Below are 22,858 nucleotides of genomic sequence, written 5' to 3'. Positions count from 1 at the left end.
TATATTTTTTTTAATAGTGAAAGCATAGCAAAATCTTTGGTTTATCAATTTTAAATTCGTTTAGTATTTCTTTTAATTTCATCAGTAATTCTGGAACTGAAATTTTCACAGTTATTAAAATGCTTTGCTGTGCATTGTGCATTAAGGTAGCCACTAGTCATGAGGCTATGAAGCACTTCTAATGTAGTTAGTCTAAAACCAGAGCTAGAACACTGAACCTGAAAAGTGAATGGAAAATATCTCATTAATAATTTTTATGTAGATTAAATGCTAAAATATATTGGGTTAAATTGGGACTACTCAAAAAATTGAAATTAGACTAAGGCTTGCATATTTCTATTGCACAGCACAGGCTTACCTTCCACTGTAACTCCATCTCCAGAAAACATTTAATCATCTAAGCAATAACTGTCACATCAATTTACAATTTATAGATTTTCTTGGTATTTAATCAAAGAATTAATCTAATGTCTAAGTGAACTCTTGGAAAAGTTCATGTACTATTAGAAAATGGTTAAGGTAAATAAAGATTTGACCACTATGAGACAGAATTTTAACTGATGAAACACAATTCTCTGGGTAGGATGGTATTCACTATACTGGTCAAGACCACAGAACGAATGACATTTAACAAAATACGGAAATGACACTGATATTAACAATAAAATTTTAAAAATATGGAAACCAAAGAATCTTGCTTATATCACAATAACTGCTATGACAATCCATCTCATTTTATAGCCAGTCTCCACTGCCAAGAATATGCAAAATAAGCACTAAATAAAATAAAAAATATAACACAGGAATGCCTGATATTAAAGAAATTCATGTGATAGAATAATGGATTTCCAATATAAGGCTGGACACATTTCTGTTCATGTAACATGATCCCAGTACCTAAGCAATGATTTAAAAAATGGAAGTGCTACCTTGTTCTAGGCAAGGCATCTCTGCACAAGTTTGGCAGTGTATTAGAGAGCTAGAACTCATCAATGGAGGCTGTTTGCTGCCCAACTACAACCAATACAAGGGGGAGGTAAAACATGGCCAACAAAACACTCATGAGATTAGCAGCAGATTATGAAGCAGTAGTGAGATAAATAGGAGGCAAGACACTACCAGACTGGGGGGTAAAAGAGGACACAGGAGAAGCAATAGTAAATATGGGGACATGGCTCATATAAATGCGATAAACCTGGAAACACACACACACACAAGTTCAGAACATAAGTCAACAGAAAAATAATCCTAACGGTTTCTCAGTTGGAACAGAAGTCTCTAAATAAGGAGAAATGCTGTATTTATTTATTTATGAATAAAGAATGTAAAGAATTTATATTCTTAAAGAATGTAAATTATCTGGACCAAAATTAAATGTGGAAATCAAATTTCCATTGCTAAGATCTTTTCAGAGCCAAAACTACATAATTACTATATATCTATTCAAGAAATAAAAAGGACAAGAAAAACAACAACAACAACAAAAAACGAAAACAAGAGAAGACTAAGGGGCAGGAAAACTGGTTTGAGAATAAAAATCTCTCCTGGTTTATAACTGTAACGTGCCATGTTTACAAAATAAAAATATATCTGGACTTTATTTAGAGGAGACTAATTCTCACATTAAAATAAAATACAATTTTGTTTTGCTACTGATCTTATAATTCCAAAATAAATGACCAAGATACTAATCCTATAAAAAGTCAAAATTTTCATCAATTTAAGTCATGAGACTTGAAAATTCAAATTATCATTTTGACTAAACACTTATGCACTATTTGCTATCTGGCCGTTTTATAAAAACTTAAGTAGGATTTTATAGAATAAATCAGTCTTAGATATGGTGTCTTCACTTTGCATGTAGTTTCGCTTATGTGCCACTTAAAAAGAACTGGAACTTACCCTCTAGAGCAGCGGTTCTCAACCTGTGGGTCGCGACCCCTTTGGGGGTCGAACGACCCTTTCACAGGAGTTGCCTAAGACCATCGGAAAACACATATATAATTACATATTGTTTTTGTGATTAATCACTATGCCTTAATTATGTTCAATTTGTAACAATGAAAATACATCCTGCATATCAGATATTTACATGACGATTCATAACAGTAGCAAAATTACAGTTATGAAGTAGCAACGAAAATAATTTTATGGTTGGGGGTCACCACAACATGAGGAACTGTATTAAAGGGTCACGGCATTAGGAAGGTTGAGAACCACTGCTCTAGAGGTAGAGCCCACATTACCTAAAACAATTTCAGAAGGAGCTCCCTTCACTTCCTGAAGATCAATAAGACCATTCTAAGATTTTTCCATGAAACCACTGATGTAAGTCCTAAGTTGAAATGTCAGCTGCACTATACCCAAAACTTTACTGTTTCTTTTAAAGGGCTCTATTTCAACTGCAAACTAGAACTTTAAAAAAAATTTTTAAGTGTTTTCTATTAGAAGCTGTAATCAAATAGGTTACATTTATATATCACAAATGAGTTGAAATTCCAAATAAGATCACTTCAAGTTTACTGCTTCATTAACAGCAATTTTTTAAATGGCCAATATACCTAAGTTAACACTACATAAGTAACACTACTTAAGTTCAACCTGAAGGCAAAAAATATTGCCCTCCAAAGTCACACGTACACCTTGTTTTATAGAAATGCTCCAACATGGTTTATCAACATCATTAAAATCACCCTACCTGTTTAGAACGGGGTCTACCAGGAGAAAATTTTCTTTTGGTGATAGCTGGTTTACCCATGCCAATTTTTGGAGTGACTGAAAAGTAAGTGGTTGGCAGGATGTTTCCAACAGAAGCACTGAGCGCGGAAGGGTAACTGTGCAGCATGTCGTGGGAAGGCAAGTCCGAGGAACGAGGTGGAGAGGAAGACGCATGGGCCTTGCTTACGTCCACTGCCGATGGAAACGATAACTCCGTCTCAGACGGTAATTTTATAGATTTGTCTTGGCATAAACCATCCTTCACACAACTCTCAACTGCAGGAGTGGTTTCAAGGTCCGTGAAGGCAGTGGAAGATTCAGAACTAACTTTCTTTTCCGTTTCTTCTTGTAACCTTTCTACAGCTAAGCATTCCATAGGGCATACAGTACTTTCCTCACAGGGGGACACCAAGGTTTCTGGTGGAATGGTGACGGAGTCAATGATTGAATTTGGAGGCCTGGACTCCTCAGTGGATGCCACCACTTGAGGTTCCTCTAACAACTGCAGCTCCTCTTGTGCAGTGGCCGGGTGAGCCAGGATGTCGACGGTTCCCGTCGCATCCATTTTGTTTTCATTTTGATTTTCATCACAAGTATGTATCACTTTAGAAGACATTTCCACTTTTTCATTATCAACTGCATGAGAAATCCGATTTTCCAATTCAGGATGCATTTTATCTTGAGATGATTCTACAAAAGTTGAAATATTTGTTATGTTAATGTACATACGAAGTTTTAAATTTCTAACTAGGAGTAGTTGTAAGACATGAATGTCTTATATGTCTGTAGCTTTGTGGCTTAAAAATAATAGGCTTGGGCAGATTAATCGCAGATCAGACCAGAAAACCTACAAAATCATTACATAAAATAGGATCCCCAAGGTGTAAGGTATTTCTGGTAAGAATATTAAAACAGAATTTCTATAACATGTATAGGTGTTTTATAAATTGAGCACTTACAAAACTATTTAAAACTTTGTAGGTGAAGTTATACTCATTTAACAACTAGGACATGAAGTTCAGTGATGTCATGTAAGGTCTCCAAGTTAAAGTGAAGACTAGTCCAGAATATAAGGCTATTCTGCGACAGCAGGCACCCAGATGTAAACAACGCTCTGTAGACTCAAATGTGTAATGACCACAGCCAGAAAAGATTTTGCTCAGCTGTACCTGCTAACCTACTCAAGGCATGTGTTATATATATCAGAAATATTTCTAGTTGTTGACTAGTAAATTTTAAATCAGGGGACTAGTGTGTTGGACCATTAACCCAATCTTACTTAACAATAACTTTAGTGGTCCAACCAACATGAGCCCTAAGTGCCCTATCAAGTAAGACCACTGACTTAGTAAAAAGCACTTAGTATTTCAAATACCATCATGGTAATTTCTAAGTTACATTAACAAACACACTAATTCCTCCTTTATGATTTACCATGATGAATGAAATTTATCTACATCCTTATATCAAAATGAAATCTCACTTCTCATTTCCACTTTATTGGAAAACTATAGTTGAGGATAAAGAAAAAACATCAAATAAATCTGATTGCACCTTTTTTAAAGTTAATTTTTAATATATTTTTATTGATTTAGAGCAGAAGAGGGAGAGAGGGACAGAAACATCAATGAGAGAGAATCACTGATTTGACTGCCTCCTGCCCGCACCCCATTGTGGATCAAGCCCACAACCTGGGCATATGCCCTTGACCAGAATCAAACCCAGGACCCTTCAGTCTGCAGGCCAATGCTCTATCCACTGAGAAAAACCAGCCAGAACTGTACCTAGTATTTTTAAACACAAAAATCCTTCAAAAATACTTAATACAAAATTAAACACACATGAAGAGTAAATGCTTAAGGGTTTAAAACCAAAAGTACCATTATTTGAGTGACTCAAATGAAAAAACCTTATCGTAATGCTATAGGAAGCCTAAGTCATATGCTAACAGAAGACCAACAGCCTCAAGTCACACTGGCAAAGAGGAACCTATGTGACACATGTAGAGACCACAAATATATTCCTTCTGTTCTATGCTAGGAAGTATTAAGATAGAAATATAAACACACAGTTCAATTATAGTCAGCTAGTTTAATACAATGATTTTAACTTGCCTAAATAATGAACACTTGATTTAGCAATTCTTTTTAGAGAATGTAAGCAGTAGTAAATAATTATTTGGGATGATTAATTTTGAAAGTCAATCGCCAATGACCAATCTGTATAGAAACCATACAGGCATGGTTATGGTTGTAATGGGAGCAAACAGACCATAGGAACAGGCTGCTTACCTGAAGTGAGAAGCCCCTGTGTGTCCACACCTTCTGGCAGATTGCTCTTCTGCTGTTCTCCAGCGTGGATCAGAACTGCTGGGAATAACACATGCGTGGAATCTCCAGCAAGGAGTCAAATTTCCCAAACCCTGCTCTTTCCAAGTAACTTAACATTTTTATCCTATGGTCAAAGGCCAATTTCCAATATAAGCACAAAACACCATGCTACTATTTCTTAGTAAGCAAGGTGTAAAGATGGGTATGAAAAAGAATGAGGATTCTGAATATGCACTATGAGACTTATTGTTATAGATAGCCTTTTGTCTTACTTTTTTTACGTTACATACCTTTTAATAAGTTGTTAAATATAAAGTTAATCTCAGAAAAATCTCAATAATTATATTCAATCTATAAAATACAAAATTTTACATAAACTACCACAAACTATCAAATGAGCCCAAGATTTAAGTTTAAAAAGTAGTTTATCCCTCAATCTGGTCTCTCATTAATTTCAGATCCTCAAGTACAGTAATATTATCAATTTTGCAAAAAGCTTAATTGAAATAACTAAAACAACCCTCAATAGGATTGCTAAGATGACCTAAAATAAATTTTTCATTATCTCAGCATGGAATATCTCACAATCAGGAATGGCTCTAGTTAGTAATTAACAAGTATAACTCAGAAGTAGAAAATAAAAAATTTTGGGGTTTTTTTTTTACAAACTAGAGGCCTGATGCACAAAATTCGTGCAAGGGGCTCACACCTCCCCCACCCCGTGGCTTTGTCCAGAAGGTCCTCGGGAAGGACCTCTGGTCTAATTAGCATATTACGCTTTTATTATTATAGATCACTTTTTAATGAAAATCAATTGATCCCTAAACAAATAATTTATTTGTGATCAAGTCTAGATTACAACTCAACTACAAATATATCTGTATCCTTTCCCCTATTGATTTCTGTCTAAGGTTATTTTACTAAAAGCTCCTCTCTAAACAGTTTCCTAAGCAGTATGTATATCTTGGCTAATTTTTATTTAGGATACTAAAATTTCAGCAGACATTCACATATTCAATGTACCCACATTTTCTCCAGAAAACAGGCTCTATTCATTATGGAAAACACTCTTACCATCTGGAACAATTCCAGGTGTAGACTCTTGGCCGCGGGCATCTTTAGTAACTGCTTGCTCGAGAAACACCACAGGGTCTTCAGAGCCTTCCACTTCCATTTCATTGTTATAATCTGTAACAGAAATGTATTTATTCTTTAGCTCAGAATGACTTTTCCTGGTTTTGTTTTTGTTCTGTTGTTGTTGTTGTTGTTAACTAAGTCAACAGTTACTATGCTGCTTTAGTGAGGGTAAATTATCACCAAAAATATCATAAACTCTTCTTCGTATTTTACTATTTTGAACCCAACATATATTTACATATTTTAAAACATGGAAAGTAGCCCGGCCAGCATGGCTCAGTGGCTGAGCATCAACCTATGAACCAGGAAGACACAGTTCAATTCCTGGTCAGAGCATATGCCCGGGTTACAGGCTTGATCCCCAGTTTTGGGGCATGCAGGAGGCAGCCAATCAATGATTCTCTCTCATCATTGATGTTTCTATCTCTCTCTCCCTCTTCCTTCTCTCTGAAATGAATAAAAAATATTTTGAATAAATAAATAATAAAATAAAAATATGGATAGCATAATGAATTAAGAGGTAACTGGTACCCAGCCAGAGTGGCTCAGTGGTTGAGCATCGAGCCATGAACCAAGAGGCCAAGGTTCGATTCTGGTCAGGGCACATGCCTGGGTTGTGGGCTCAATCCCCAGTAGGGGGTGTGTATGAGGCAGCCGATCAATAATTCTTTCTCATTTTTATCCCACTCTCCCTCTCCCTTCCTCTCTCTGAAATCAACGAAGAAAAAATAAAAGTAACTGACATTTTATTATTTTAAAAGGATATTCCACAACTGTATACTGATGCATACAGGAATAATATGAGTAATTAAGATGCATCTATTTAACCCCTTTGCAGATAATAACACAGAGACTTTTATAGAGGTTGTCACGCATACTGATGAAAATGAAAAACAATGGCAAGAAGGTCTGTTTCTTCACCATCTGAGAATCTTGTAATCATATTTATAGCTAATAGTACACTACTAAAATATCTGAGCAAAATTTGGGACTCTAGAAGTGAAAATTAACATTTAAGAACAAAATTATAAAACTAAAACTTGTTTAGAGTGAAATAACCCAGATTTTGAAGCGCAAATTAAGTCCTATTACCAAACCTGGAGGAACCTCTGTTGGCTCAAAGAATATGCTTGGAGTAAAGCACAACAGTCCTGGATTCGAACATCAGGAGAACAGTTGTGAGAAGCTAGATGAGATGTCAGCCATCAGACTCAGGTATCAAGGTCACGTGTGTATTTAAAGGCTGAGAAATTAAGAATAAGATGGGACCTGGCACACAGAAGTCACTCATTATTACTAAAGCAGTATACTGGTGGTTGGCTGGGCCCAAGTGTACCTGCAGTGATGTCGGCCATCTCCACACCATCACCTGGCTGCAGCGCATCCATCTCGGCTGCTGCTAAGTGTTTGCAGTATGTGCAGATATACTCTTCTCTGAACTGAGAGTCCAGTTCCTGATCCGTTGGTTTGTCACATTCTAAGTGAATCCACCTGCAGTGATAAATATTTTTAAATAAAATGTTCTAGTTTAAAGTCAAGTTCATAACGTAGGGCAAAGAGAAGCAACTGCTGAAAAACTGGGCAAAGGAGAGGTTGAGGATGAGAGAGAGAGAGGTTATAGGGGTTGGCAACTGGGGAAGGACCTATTTAAGGAATGGGCGTTTCTGCATGTCATGAGAGGTGCTGACATACTTTTACTTCCATATTGTCAAACTATTTCCTCTTCAGTTCCCCCTCTTAATGCTCATTTCTGGTCTTATCTTTTGCCCATTCAGTTCCTTACGCCTTTCAGATTCATGAAAATGTGACTTAACTTCACCTACAGCAGCACTCAGTACTAAAAGGAACATTAGAGTGATAAAGCTCAGAGCACAGATACATGGCAGAGAACGATCACACAGAGGAACTAACAACACTTCAATGGCAAATGTCTTCTTACCTTTTGCACATATTACAGTGAAGCATGTCTTTCTGCAATTCTGGGTTGTAGCACTTCCCGCAGAAAGGACACAAGTTGTCCTGCTGCTGGTAACAACTGTCACACACCAGGCAATTGTGGTGCCACTGAGAGCTAGACCGTGTGCCACACTCTACACATATTCTGCAATTCTAAACGCCAGGAGAAATGAAAACAAAACCAGAGTGTTAAGCATATGTATTACAGTCCTTGTACAAACCATTTGGAACTCAATGAAACATTCATAGATTATACATTAAGCTTTCATTTTCATGATGCTAATTTAGGGTATATATTTTTGAAAAAGCAATTTGTTTTGAGCCTCTGATAAGACATCACTCAATTTGAGCTAAAACCTCTAAGAAAATATAAATAGGGGATGGAGACATCCAAGTAAACATAAATAAGAAAGGGGGAAAGCCCAAGAGCTACTCCAACTTAAAAAAAAAAAGGAGCATATTCCAGAATCAGGAAGTAGCTTATGTGGAATACGTCTGCTAAACCCCCATTGCAGAATGCAAATTGGTGCTGCTAGGGTGCTCCATTTGCTATGGGTAGCTTAGACACCAAAAACAAGGATTCACACTAAAGAATTATCACCACCCATTCCAAATGACCTGGTGTCTAAAATTGTGAAAATAATCACTCTGCATCAAAATCCAACTATGGCTTCTCTTATTTTCTGAACAGAATGGCACTATTCTTTCCAAAATAGAGCTTTTTACAAAGTGCCAGGCCTGCGAAGGCCAGCCCAAACCCTCCTTTGTGCCTGTGAGTTAGTCTGCCTTAAAGCCCTGGGCGCAAGACTGTTGGGCTCTCAGTACCTACCGTGGCTTTCTGATCTAAAACACCAACAAAAGGAGCTGTATCTTTTTGAGCTGCTGGGTTGACATGAAACACTTGCTCACCAAAAAAGAGAAACTAGCATGAGCCATAAATCTGCTGAAGTCTTACAGGTATCATATGAATGCACTAATATTAATGCAAAAATCCTGAATAATATTACAAATAGACTCCAGTACCAAACAGGAAAATAATAAGCCACATCCTAGTGGATTTTATGCAAGGATGGTGAAATACAAGGATGGTTAAATATTAGAAATCCGCCTGGCAGGTGTGGCTCAAGTTTGTTGAGCATCATCCCATGCACCAAGAGGTCGCCAGTTGATTCCAGTAAGGGCACATGCCCAGGTTGTGGGCTCAAACCCTGGTAGGTGGCATGCAGGAGGCAGCCAATTGATGTTTCTCACATCAATGTTTCTGTCTGTCTCTCTCCTTCTCCCTTCCTATCTCTCTCTCTTAAAAATCAAAATCAATAAGAGCATATTTTTTAAAAAGAAAATCTATTAATAAAATTTAACATATTCTTAGGTCTGAGAATAATTTCAATAGATTCTGAAAAGCCTTTGGAAAAAAATCAAAACCCATTCCCAATTAAAGAACTCTTAAGAAAATAAAAATGGGTGGGTATTTCCTTAATGTGATATACATACATACATCAACTCTAAAGCCAGCATTTTATTTAACTGGGGGAACCTTAGAGGTATTCCCACTGAAGCAAGGATGTGTACTCTATTCACTACTATTTAACATGATTCTGAACTCAATGTAAACATTGAAACAAAAACCAAGGTAGAGTAATAAGAAGAAATAAAACTGTATTGTAGATGTCAAGATAATATATTTGAAAATCCTAGAGAACTGATCACAAATTCAATATAAAAGAACTTAAGAAAGTAGCATGAGCCCTAGCCGGTTTGGCTCAGTGGATAGAGCGTTGGCCTGCGGACTGAAGGGTCCCAGGTTCGATTCCGGTCAAGGGCATGTGCCTTGGTTGCGGGCACATCCCCGGTGGGGGGTGTGCAAGAGGCAGCTGATGTTTCTCTCTCATCGATGTTTCTGGCTCTCTGTCCCTCTCCCTTCCTCTCTGTAAAAAAATCAATAAAATATATTTAAAAAAAAAAAGAAAGTAGCATGATATAAAACAAGCAATGATAAATCAAAAGAATATACACACAAATAATAACCAGTTAAAAGGTATAATAAACGAGAAAATCTCACTTATAACAGCAACAAAATGGATAAAATATTTAAGAATGAACTAAAGAAAGGCCTAAAACCTATACAAAGAGAATTACAAGCGCTATTTGAAGACGCCTAACTAGATCTGCACAAACGCAAAGACATACCTGTTCATGGTTAGGATGGCTTATCATCAAGATGTCATTTCTCCCCTAAATCAATTCAAAATTTTAAAGTGATCCCAATAAAAACTCCAATGATTTTTTTATGTAGTTAGATAAGTTGACATAGAGTTCATAAGGAAAAATAAACAAAAGAACAGCCAGGAAATACATGAAATTAAAAGGTTCTGAAGGGGGACCATACTTCCACACACTACAGAGCCTCTAGACTTGAAACAGGATGGTAACAGAAAGATCCATGGAACAGACTAGCAATTCCAAAAATAAAACCCAACTCAATCTAGAACTCTAATCTGGAATCTCAAAGTGGATGGGGCAAAGAGAGTCTTTTAATGTCTGGTTTGTGGGCAACTGGATAGCCAACTGGAAAATGATACTTCAAATCATACACAAGCAGCAACTCCAAATGGACTAGAGCTAAAAGTAAAAAATAAAGTGATGCGAAAACTGGAAGAAAATATGAACTCTTCACCCTAGCTGGTTGTTCAGTGGTTAGAGCGTTGGCCCATAAACTAAAGGGTCTCGGCTTCAATTCTGGTCAAGGGAACGTACCCTGGCCTGGTTGTAGGCTCAATCCCTGGCTCCAGTCACAGCATGGGTGGGAGGCAACCAATCAATGTGTCTCTCTCACATTGATGTCTCTCTCTCTCTCTCCCTCCCTTCTACTCTCTCTAAAATTCAATAGGAAAAATATCCTCAGTGAGGATTCCTCGGTGAGAATTAACAACAAAAAAAGAACTCTTCTATAACCTCAGTGTAAGGAAGGATGATTCTAACTCAAAAAATCCAGAAGTAATAGAAAATTGATAAATCTGGCTATATTGTGTGGCAAAAAAATAACATTAGCAAAGTGAAAAGGGAAATTAACTAACTGGAAGGAAATATTTGCATCATATAACACAGATAAAGGCCTTATATCCCCAATATATAAAGAACACTTAAATTAAAAAGGGGGGGGGGGGGGGTAAAAAAAAATCAAAATCTTCAAGGATAATAGGCAACACTCATATAGAAGAAGGTAAAAATTACCCTTACGCATATAAAAAAGTTATCAACTTCACTCAAAAGAGAAATGAAAATTAAACTACATTGAGATACCATTTTTCACCATAAAATGGGCAAAAATTCAAAAGCTGAACATGATACTCTGTTGGCCAGGCTATAGAAAAAGTTGTTCTTTCACACATTACTTTTCTGGTGGTAATGTGAACTGCCATTAGCCCCTGGGGAAGAAATTTGACACTATCTCTGTCAATTCCTTGAGCATTCACCCCTGAGTCAGTAATTCCACTTCTAGGAATTTGTCTAGAAATCTTCTCTCAAAAATTCAAAAAACCTTAAACATAAAGTTACTGCCTTCAAAACCATTTGTTATGTAAATATGGAAAACTACCAAATATCCAAGCATAGGCTATTGGTTGAATAAACTATGGTGCAGATAAGAAAGTGGGGGAGGGGAAGGGAGAGGAAAAGGAAGAGGGAAATCTATCAACTGATATGAAGTGATTTGTAGACTTTTTTTAAGTGAAAAAAGCAACGTGCAAAAGAGCACATATAATATGCTACCTTCGGTATAAAGGGAAAATAATACAGGAAGGACAAATCAGGGAGCAAGCTAGTAAATGTGGTGGAAGTGGTTCAGGAGGAAATAACAATTCTGAGTAGAACTTCTGAAGGCATGCTAGTATTCTATATACTTTTAAAAATGGAAATCATAAGAAAAGGGGAATAAAATCTATCACTGAAAGCAACTGAAGTTTCTTTGTTGCAGTGAGCAACTGAGTAAATGTGTGGGTGTTGATGGGACCCAGATTCTTACTACAGAAGAACAGACATGCAAGAATGGGAGAAGGCAAAAAACCTCAGTAGGAAGGATTGGCGTTGGAGTTACTGGAGTACATCCATTATTTATAAATTATGTGAGTATAAAATTATGTTTATGTATGTACATGTATTTGTACATATGTATGTGAAGTGCCCACATGCATTAATTCCTGACCCATCTGCTGAAAGGGCAAACCTAGTGCCCCTTCTCCACTACAGGCTCCTGAGCTAGAGGAGATGGCCGATTCCAGGGCTGGGGCACGAGAAGTGTAAGATGAACTTGAACACCTTGTTAGCCAAAATGTTAAGGAGCTGCTCACAAGGACATGGGACCCAGCTTTAGGAGGCTGCCAAAGGGAAATATGGGACAATCTGAGCACAAAACAAATTAGCTACAGTAATTAATTAAAGCATTATTTTACAAACAAAGGGTAAAAACTGCATCAGGCAATGGGTCCTAAAATCTTGGTGGAAATTTTGATGAGGAGCAGGGTATTCACATGATCTTAAGAGTGTCTCCTCACTGCCCTAACCGGATTGGCTCAGTGGATAGAGCGTTGGCCTGCGGACTCGAGGATCCCGGGTTCAATTCCAGTCATGGGCATATACCTTGGGAGTGTGCAGGAGGCAGCTGATCGATGTTTCTCTCTCATCGATGTTTCTAGCTCTCTATCCCTCTCCCTTCCTCTCTGTAAAAAATCAATAAAATATATTTTTTAATAAAAAAAAAAAAAGAGTGTCTCCTCACAAGGCTTTACTCGATACACGGGAGAAAAGAAAACGGGAGAAATCTGCTGGCAGCCTGACCGGATTATCAGATTGACATCACCTATGAGGAGACATGAGCGTGAGGTGCTCAGGCTGTGACACCCGAGAAGGGCACTCATCACCTTTGCAGTATTTGGGCCAAGAATGCCTAACTCTGCATAATCATGAGGAAATACAAAGACAAAATGAAGAAAGTTCTATTTGGGAAAAACAAACAGGTATGTGGGAGAAAACTATTCTTCAAAAATGTCAATCTAAAAAACACAAAGAAGAGCTTGGGAAATTTTCCAGATTAAAGGAATCAAAAGAGACACAACTAAATGGGATACCTAACCCAGACTAGATCTTGGACCCTTGCTTGGGAAGGGAGAAAATGTTATGTGGGACCTTAGATTAAGTGACAAATTGAAACATGGATGGTAGATTGGATGAAAATACTACACTAATGTGAACGTATGAAGTAGGGAACAGTGTTGATTATGTAAGAATATCCCTATTATTAGGAAATACACACTTAAGTATTTAGGGGTAAAGGAAACACAGTGTATGTAACTTACCCTCAAATGGTTCAGGCAAAAAAAAAATATTGGGGGGAGGAGTGTTGGTAAGGAGGGAGAAGAGAGTAGAGAGAAAGGGCAAAGATGATGACACTGAAACCCCAACCATAGGTGAATCTAGATAAATGGCATATGGGTATTTTTATTTTTCAAACTTTTAAAGTTTGAAATTATTTTCAAATAAAAAATTCTTTAAATGTATAATATACCAACACGCAAGCATTCTTGAAAGAGAAACAGGGAAAAGAAACCTACCTGACAAATGACTGGTCTACAGCAAAGTTCCTGACAAGATCACCCTCACTCCAGCAAGCAGCCTCACTGCCCTGAAGGCCTGTGAAGGCCCCAGTGTCTCCATCTCTGACGCACAGTGTGGGCAGGTACCAGGCCTCCAAATGTTAAATTCTGACTAAAGATCATGGAGATGCATGGAAGAATTTAACAGGAGAGGATCATTCTTCAGACTGCTCAGAGGATAAGCCTTCCTACTACAAAAAGCTCCATGCAGATTCCATGGGTACCTGGATACTCATTTTAGGCATTACGCTGGCCACTTTATAGGCACATCTCCCTAAATCCAACACCCCTGTGAGCTAAGTCCTATTAACATTCTCTACATGAGGAAAACTGGCTCAGGAAAGTTGAATAATTGCCCAAAATCTTGCATTTAGTAACCAGAAAAGCTGATATTTGACACCACAACCTAACCTTTTATCCACACTATAATAACTCCATAGAACAGATTTTTTTTTTTTTAAACACAACTATCCAATCCAATTCCCAGCATGGTTATATTCTGTCACTGAGAAAAAGACCAGCAGAATATGACAGAGAGCAAATTAGTAAGAGACCAGGACAAAGGGAATTCTGAGAACAACCTTGGGAAATAAACCTGAAATTCTGAAGACATTTTCCAAGATAATGAAAACCATGACAAAGAAGATAATGAAGTAAGAGCAGGAAACAAAATTATCTAGATGTTACTAAATAGTATTAAAGAGAATATTAAAAAGATAGTTTGTTTTAAAGGCAAAGTTAGCCAACACTTCTCTAGACCTGGAGACTGAAAGCTACACTAATTAGTGTAGAACCACAGATGCATCCTGGAAGCAAATACAAAGAAATGAGAACAACAACAAAAAGATCCTAACTCTTTTAAGCACACACACACACACACACAAAAAGGATTATAGCTAGGTAACTTAAAAAAAGAGATAAAGAAAATATTAAAATTTTTCTTCTGTGATAAGCTGAAAAAACTCTTGGGGGGGTGGGGGGATAGGATAGTTTCCAAAGTATAAAAAAGAAAAAGATTTAACACAAAATTATACCAAACCAAATTCAAGTGGTAGTCTGAAGACAACAGTATTCTTTCAGATATAGTATTTCAAAAAATTTACAATTCTCTTTTAGAGAACAACAAGGATGACAAAAGATTAAAGGCGAAATGAGACTGGAATTTATAGAGGACACACACACACACACACACACACACACACACATATATATATGTATTTCATTTATTTTTTTGCAAAGAAAAGGTGACAAAGTTTATATTAGTCTGAGTTAACTTAACCAAGATAAAGAGAAAAAGAAAGAATTCTCATTCAATGGGATGTGAGAGAAGAAAAAAAATACTTTCAACATAATTTAACATTCATAAAATAAGATTCTGAATTGCAAATCATTGCAGGAAATAGAACTAGTTTGTCTTAAAATAGTCAAGCATCTCAATCACAACCATTAATCTCAAATAGTTAGCTCTATTAAACCTTTCAGAAGAAACATTTAAAATTTCAACAAAGGGTCCAAAATAAAAAAGATGTGAAAAGATCATTCAATTGGTAAACTAAAACCCCCTGTGGCCATATTGTCAAGCAAAGTATCTGGTGAAAAATACAAGTGTTACACAGGCAGTTTTACACCGATAAAAGGCATAATATATGTATCAATAATGAATGGCCTGACCTACTTGCTCAATAACAGCCACAAAATAAGTTTTTTTTTTTTTAAAAAAAAGTAAAATACAAGGAGAAATTGATATGAAAAAGTATAGAAGTCAATTTTATATACATCCTTATATGCTGTTGAATCAGCTAACCAAAAAATAAGGACTGAAATGAAATTAAAAACAAATATTACACCTTAAAAAGTCACTATTTCAAGTATCAAAATATTTGCCAAAAAAAAGCACACTGGTTAAACTATCTGATTAAATACAATTAGGGCAGAAATGAACATGCTTAAAGCACACCTTAAAAATAAATTAGGTCAAATGTATATAAATACAGATAAGCTTAAAATTATAACGACTTTGGGGACAGCTAAAACTATAACTCAAGGTAAATTTATAGTTACATATCCTTTTCCTTTGAAAAAGCGAAGAAAACAAATTACGATTCAGCTTCCTAGTTCGGAGAAAGGAGGAGGCAAGCAGAGGCGCGGCGGCGGAGACCAAGTGCGAACGTACATGTCTGTCCGACAGCAGGTTCCCCATGGACGGCAATCCAGCCGGAGAACCAACCACACCACCGCGTTCAGCAGACGCCGGGCCCGGAATCGCCGACGGGAGGCCGCAGCCCCTCCCTCCCAGGGCGCACCGGAGGGCAGTTAAATGGAGACGACCCCTCCCTCCCCTCCAGTGCCCACCCACGGAACTCCCCCCCGCCGCCCACGGCCAGAGAACAGGGGAGTTGCGGCCAGGTCCAGGCGCCGATCCTCACCTGGCCCGGGGGTGCGGCGCAGGTGCTTGGCTCGCTCTGCGCCTCCTCCCTCTCCCTCTCCCGCACTCCATCCCGGGATTCTCCCGGCGGGCTCGTCCCCCTAGACAGGACCCCGCCCCCGGAGGACAAAATACCCCTACCCCCGCGGGCCAGCGCCTCGATCCCTCCCTCAGGCCTCCACACCTCTCCATCTCCGGAAGGAGCCTCCGCCTGGAAGCCTCCCCCGGGCCTGGGATCCAGGGCCCACCTCGGCCACCCAGCCACCCCACTGGCGGAAGGGAAACCTACACAAGCCGACTGGGAGGGCAAATATAAGGGCCAGGACAGGGGTCCAGAAACGCATTTCTGAGCCAATGGGACAAGAATGGGAGGCTGCAGAGGGATCACAAATTCTTGGAGGGCTATGTGTTTTCTGAGAACTTCAAGTTTTTCAGGGAAATGCTACCCTAAAATAATTAATAAAATGTTAACTGGCCTGCAAGGTGCTGCAATGCAGGTCTTCATACCTTCATTTAGCACTTGTGTTTATCACTGTTAGTCCCAAGTGCTGTCAGACAGAAAGAGGCAAGATCTGACCTAGTAAAGTCACGGTACAAAGGAGGCGATGCTTGGCGGACACAGGTGCCTGCACCGCGGCCCTCAGCTGAAGATCCAGAGTAGCAGAGGGTTCTATCTCCATTCACAGCACGTGGCAATAGTTGCACCCGCAAACAGCACGCCAGTAACTCACAATGAGGAACTGCTGTTCCATATTTTAGCGACCATTGGATCGGTACCCACCATGGTGCACCTGTGAACAAAGCTGCTCAGAGCTACCCAGTGACATTGATTACATCTAAAGCTCAAGGGCTGCCTGCTGGCCTTCTGAGGTCTCATTTCTCTGAACCAGGAAACACAGTCATCACATATCAATACTGTTTTATAGAAACACCTATACAAAAGCATTCTCAGTACCAACATTACTAAAGCCAAAGAAACCTAATGTGCTGAACTGGACCTGAGATAGTATCTGTCTACTAAACTGAGACTTGGCTGTTTTGTTTCAATGCAAAACTATTTGTTAGATTAAATGAATATTTACTCTATAAATTCTATTTAGTTTTATTTTTAAAGTCATTGTAATTACTGTAGATAAAAGAAGTTGATTCCTAGCTTCGTGTCTGTTCTATAAAATTAAGATTATAATTTTTAAAACCCTCAGCATGAGGGGAGTGCAGGCACTGGAGTCTCCAGGTTTTTACCATCTACATCCAAGTACAACATGAAAATGAGACTCAGCAATATTTCTTAATAATTCTACAGAGCAAAGCCCTGTAATATGACAGCCCAGGGAGATGGATAATGTACAGGATGAAACATTACACTGACATTAAGGAGACCTGAGTTCTAGCTCCTATTCTGCCTTTACAAAACAGTAAACTTGAACAAGTGAGGCTCTCACCAGCTCATAATAGAATTTGTTAAACTATACAGATTTCAAAAGAAGCATGTGAACTACTTTTATGATTGACTCAGTCTAGAGAACATTCAAAGAAAGGTCACAGTAAATGTCTTTGTAAATATCTCCTAAACAGGAAAAAAAAAAAAGTCAGTCAGTTGAGAATTAAAGGTGGGCACACAGTGCAATATACAGGCCTTATATCATAGAAAAATGTACACTTGAAACCTATATGATCCTATTAAGCAATGTCACCCCAATAAATTTAAAAAATTAATAAAAATGAAGGAGTTGTTCTTACCTTCTACTTTAAATATTTAAATATTTTGTGCTTCCATGGACAAATAATTTGTTTACCTGATACTATGCTAACTCCCCCCATAAATAGAGTTGTCAGCCAACCTATAGGTTTATGGAGACAGAACCTCAGGAAGCTTAAAGAGATCAGCATGGAACACTCAGGGTCATAAAGAAGCAAATACCAAAACAGATGGAAGAACAGAGAATCACTGACTCAAAGAATATGCAGAAAGACAGATTGTGTTAACTGGAAATGATTTAGTAATGTGATATGTACGATCAATAATGATATGTACTATGTACTATCAAGCATAATATCTTACGTGATGGAAAAAATGTCTATAGATCTTGTCTCTTAAAATCCAAGAGAAACTTTAAACAACACCTAAAAAAATTAATATCTAAGTCAATCATCACTTACTAAAACCACCATGGGGGAGGCACAATATGCATATACTTATGCATATATAATGATTCCAAATATTCAATACAAGTGTTACAAACATACATACATAAAATCACTGTAAAACCACTAGAAACTTCCCTATAGAAAGTCAATGTATTTTATCTCTGGATTTTAAATTTTAAAAATATATCTCCATTTCAGTATCCTCATATGGTGATACTATCTATTTCAGACTTTCTGGGAGGATTAAAGATAAATCATTTACAAAAAAATTTCAAGCCATAAATACCTATGCGTATTAATAGATTCAGCAGCATTTTATAACAGCCTGAAATTGTAAACAACCCCAATGTTCACCAACAGCAATTCAATAAACAAATCATGGTATCTCCACTACTTGGCAACTATATGGGTGAATCTCAAAATAATTATACTGAGTTTAAAAGCCAGAACAAAAAAGAGATTATATACCATATAATGTTCTTTATATAAAACTCTGGAAAATGCAAACTAATGTACGGTGAAAAGAAAGAAGATTGCCTGGAAGATAAGGGTGGTGATTGGTGAATAGCTGGAGGGACTCACAGGGGCACCAGGAAACTTTTAAGGGAGATGAATATGTTTATTATCTTGAAGGTGATAATGGTTTCATAAGGGTATATATGTGTCAAATTATAGACTTTAAATATGTACAGTTTATTGTATATCAATTATGCATCAATAGAGCTGTTTATTTTAAAGTTGATGGCAGTGTATATAAATTTGCGTAAGTATCCGGTTTGTCTGCTCTATATATTTAAAAAACATACAGATGCTGATATTTTTCTTAAAAAAATAAACAACTTACTTTGCATTTCCAGCCATTGGTTGGTACTGATTTCATAACTGGTTGAAGACAAAAAGTATGATACCCTTTGTCACACGTATCACACACTAGCATCTTGCTATCTTCTCCCGATTGTCTAAAAAATAAGATAGCATTAATGATGCCTGACCTTTAAACTTATGTTTGTAACATAAGTAATCATCTAAAGAATCAACTCTGGGATTGCCCAGTTCATAAACACCTCAGTGTCTGTTTGTCCATGTGCAGATAATGACAAAGGCAACACCTAGATGTGACAGCATTCGTCCCAAGCTCCCTACAGGCTTTTCCTACTGAAAGCTCACCTAGGGTGAACCTGCTTTAGTCATTTGGGGATTCCGCAGAGAAGGAGGGGTTAAGGCAGGATGACTGACTCTGATCTTTAAGTATCACCTACTATCCTCTCTTGGGAAGGAACTATAACTGATAGTTGATGCTGAAGGAACACCCTTCAGAACAGTGAACACAGTCATAATAAAAGGAGGATCAAATTTGGCATCAGACCTATCTTTATATTCAACTGCTGTTTTTCTAGCTATGCGACTCCTGAATAACTTAGACTTGAGTTCTCTTGATTTCAGGTATAAAATATGAATAATTACCAAAGGTTACTCTGAGAATTAAATATAATTCTGGTTGAAGAGCTTAGAATACTCATTAAGCAGTATGTACTAAATAAATAGGTATAAGAATTACAATCTTATAATTATTAAAAACTGTACTAAAAATAAATATCTGCCTTGATTCTTGGCTATTAATCACTCTCAGATACTAAGAATTTAACTCAAGAGGAGGGGAAAGAAAACCTGGGGAATGCAAGAAGAGCGGAGAGAGGAAATGCTGAATTAAACCTGGGGATAAATAGAAGTAAAACGGAAGATGGGTTAGTTGGTCTCCAGTTATTTCTTATTTAGCTTAACAAATTCTACATATAAAATTGCATATTTTATCTCTTCAGCTACATGGAAAGATCCCATAGGAAAAGCACTCTTTCTTCAAGTTCTCATATTCCCTCCCAAGAAACCAGGCACAGATACAAGGTACCAAATAAATGTTTATTGATATTTTCTTTAATTTTTACCAAAATATAACAGCATTTGGTCCTACTTATTCCACATAATTCTGAGATACTGATGCTTTGTTAAGAAATTAAATTATGAATAAAACAGACTGGTGGGCATAATTTCTCCTAGTTAAAAAAGTCCTCAGCTTGTAAATAATTTAAAGACTGCTGTAGATGCAGGTAACATCCCCAATCTATCATGCTAATTAGTAGCATGAGGAAAATCAGTCACAGAAAAGACTGGAGAAATGACCGAAGGATGGAATAGAACAAATAGGAAAAGATCACCCCATTGCAAATGTTTAAATGCCATACGATACTCTGTTTCAGTATTATGGTGACTAGGATCTACTGACCATAACTGTCTTTCAGAGAGATACAGATTTTTTTAAAAAACAATGATCTTAGTTTAATTGTTCTTCCTGGAAAGGAAGATGACTCACTTTGAGTAGTTATGTTTATTTTCCTATTAAATCCCCTCCCCGGTCTCCCTCTAAAGAAGTTGCTTTAGTTTTCTAATATTTATTTTAAATTGTTAATATTACTCATTTAAAAAAATTGTTGGCAAATTTAAATTAGCTTTTTAGGCAACCAGAGGAATTTAAATTATTAAAATTACTTTTGTGTAGCCTTTGTTTCAAAGTAACATAAATGTTAATACACACCTAGCATTTATTTCTTAAATTAAGACATGATGAAGGCGATGTGAATGAATATAGCTGCAGTCTGAACAACCTTTAGCACATCACACAAACCTCTTGGACCTACAAATAGGGTCTCTCACAAACTCAATACACACCTGTGAGTTGAAATTAAAACTTACTTGCAGTTCTGGCACACTTTGCACTCAGGACATTGCCAACCTGCACGTTTTAATGGAGTAACCGCTATATCCAGGCACATTCCATGATAGTGCTGACCACAAGTAGTACAAAAGAACTGATCTAACAGGTCTCCCGGGCTGTCGCACACTGCACAGTTTGCATCTTCCTTTGCTATAATTAACAGTAAAACAATGAAATTGTTGTATAAGAATTTGATAATTTTCTGACTTTACAGTTTAAAAATCACTTTAAGGGAATTTGCATGGTAAATCTTTCAGACACTTTAAGTTATCCACATTGAAGTGATATCCAATCAGAATATGGTCTCCATAGAAACAATGCAATATATTTAATCTAAATGTAATCACATTCAGTTTAATCATCTGGTTTTACAATTTGTGCCTATATGTACTTGAGACCAAGCAGTTCTGATGTAGTCTTACATCCCTAGTACCAGTGACAATGCTGGGTGCCTACTTAATGCTTCATATATGCTGCTGGAAGAACCAAACCAGGAAAGTATCAACTGAGACATTGGTAGTGTAAAAAAACAACAACAAAAAAACAAAAAACATTTTATTTGGATATTAAATGTTCTGAAATTAACAAAATAAGAGACAAAAAAATAAGAAATGTTAATATCCATTAGATTAAGATGCATCTTAAGCATAAACAGACTAATTTTTATTTAAATCAAATAAGTTTTTTTAATACTGAAAAATATTGTATGAGGGAGAACATTATAGATGGAAGCTACACATTCATACCCAAATACAATACTTCATTCACTATTTCGATATTCATCTATATTAATGGCAAGCTGTTTTAAAAAGCATTAAATTCTATATAATTATGGACATCATCTATCTCCTAAATGTGGATCAAAAGAAATGTTGCTTTTTAACAGTTCTTTTACCACTAAAACAAAAAAATAACTGTAAGAATAAACTGCCTTGCCAAGTACATAAACTCATTCACATTACAAAATAAGGAATGTTTTCTAAAATCATACCAATTTGATATATAGATAGATATAGATATATCCTACATAATAAAAGCCTAATATGCTGTGTCCGACAGTTCATTCGATCAGTTGCTATGACATGCACTGACCACCAGAGGGGCAGGTGCTCCAATTGGTAGGTTAGCTTGCTGCTGGGGTCCAGCCTATCAGAACTGGGCTAGACGGGATGGACACACCCTGGAGCCCTCCCACGGTCTCTCCCCAGCCCGACCGTGCACTGGTGAGGTTCCTCGGCCTGGCCTGTGTCCTCTTGCAATCCGGGACCCCTCAGGGGATATCGGAGAGCCAGTTTCAGCCCAATCCCTGCAGGCCCGGCTGAGAAACCCCCCCGGTGCACGAATCTGTGCCCCCCCCCCCCTCTCACACACACACAATTATGCCTATATCGGACACTTAGGGCCTCAACTAAATGGTCTGATTAGCTGATTACCTAGGATTGTTTTAAATCGTATATATAATTTTTTTTCTTTTTTGTATTTTGAAGGTTTCATCAGTCCTCTCTGACTATAAGCGCTTTCTACCTTCTTTCTTTCCCAGTCAGCATCTTGAAACCGAGTAATAATCTATTCCATTTCCTTATACCAGTCAGCAAACTGGTTTTGTAAGGCCATAGAAGTCTCTGGTGTGGAAACTTTTTGTTTTTATTTTAGAGTCCTTTTAAAATGGTAAAAAGCCATTTGTAGCCTGAGGGCAGCACACAAATGGGCCCTGGGACTGAGA

At 37.3% G+C, this 22,858-nt stretch overlaps 1 protein-coding gene across 4 annotated transcripts in view; it reads right to left on the bottom strand.

Annotated features, from left to right (window-relative positions):
- KMT2C (lysine (K)-specific methyltransferase 2C) overlaps window positions 1–22,858 on the bottom strand; it is a 253,697-nt gene that overhangs the window by 102,057 nt on the left and 128,782 nt on the right. For 2 of the 4 annotated variants that reach the window (XM_014528208.1, XM_014528209.1), the window contains exons 10-16: window positions 21,114–21,285; window positions 19,210–19,324; window positions 8,125–8,294; window positions 7,522–7,676; window positions 6,123–6,236; window positions 5,010–5,087; window positions 2,699–3,408 (exon numbers count right to left, since the gene is read on the bottom strand). In XM_014528208.1, coding sequence (XP_014383694.1) covers window positions 2,699–3,408; window positions 5,010–5,087; window positions 6,123–6,236; window positions 7,522–7,676; window positions 8,125–8,294; window positions 19,210–19,324; window positions 21,114–21,285 — 1,514 coding nt within the window. The remainder of the gene's footprint in view (window positions 1–2,698; window positions 3,409–5,009; window positions 5,088–6,122; window positions 6,237–7,521; window positions 7,677–8,124; window positions 8,295–19,209; window positions 19,325–21,113; window positions 21,286–22,858) is intronic. The other 2 variants (XM_014528207.1, XM_005880067.2) reach the window with 1 other exon arrangement.

The sequence above is a fragment of the Myotis brandtii genome, unplaced genomic scaffold (genome assembly GCF_000412655.1).
Source record: "Myotis brandtii unplaced genomic scaffold, ASM41265v1 scaffold624, whole genome shotgun sequence".
NCBI classification, from domain to species: Eukaryota; Metazoa; Chordata; class Mammalia; order Chiroptera; family Vespertilionidae; genus Myotis; species Myotis brandtii.
The sequence above is the reverse complement of the archived record's forward strand: the minus strand, read 5'-3'. Positions and strand labels throughout refer to the sequence as shown.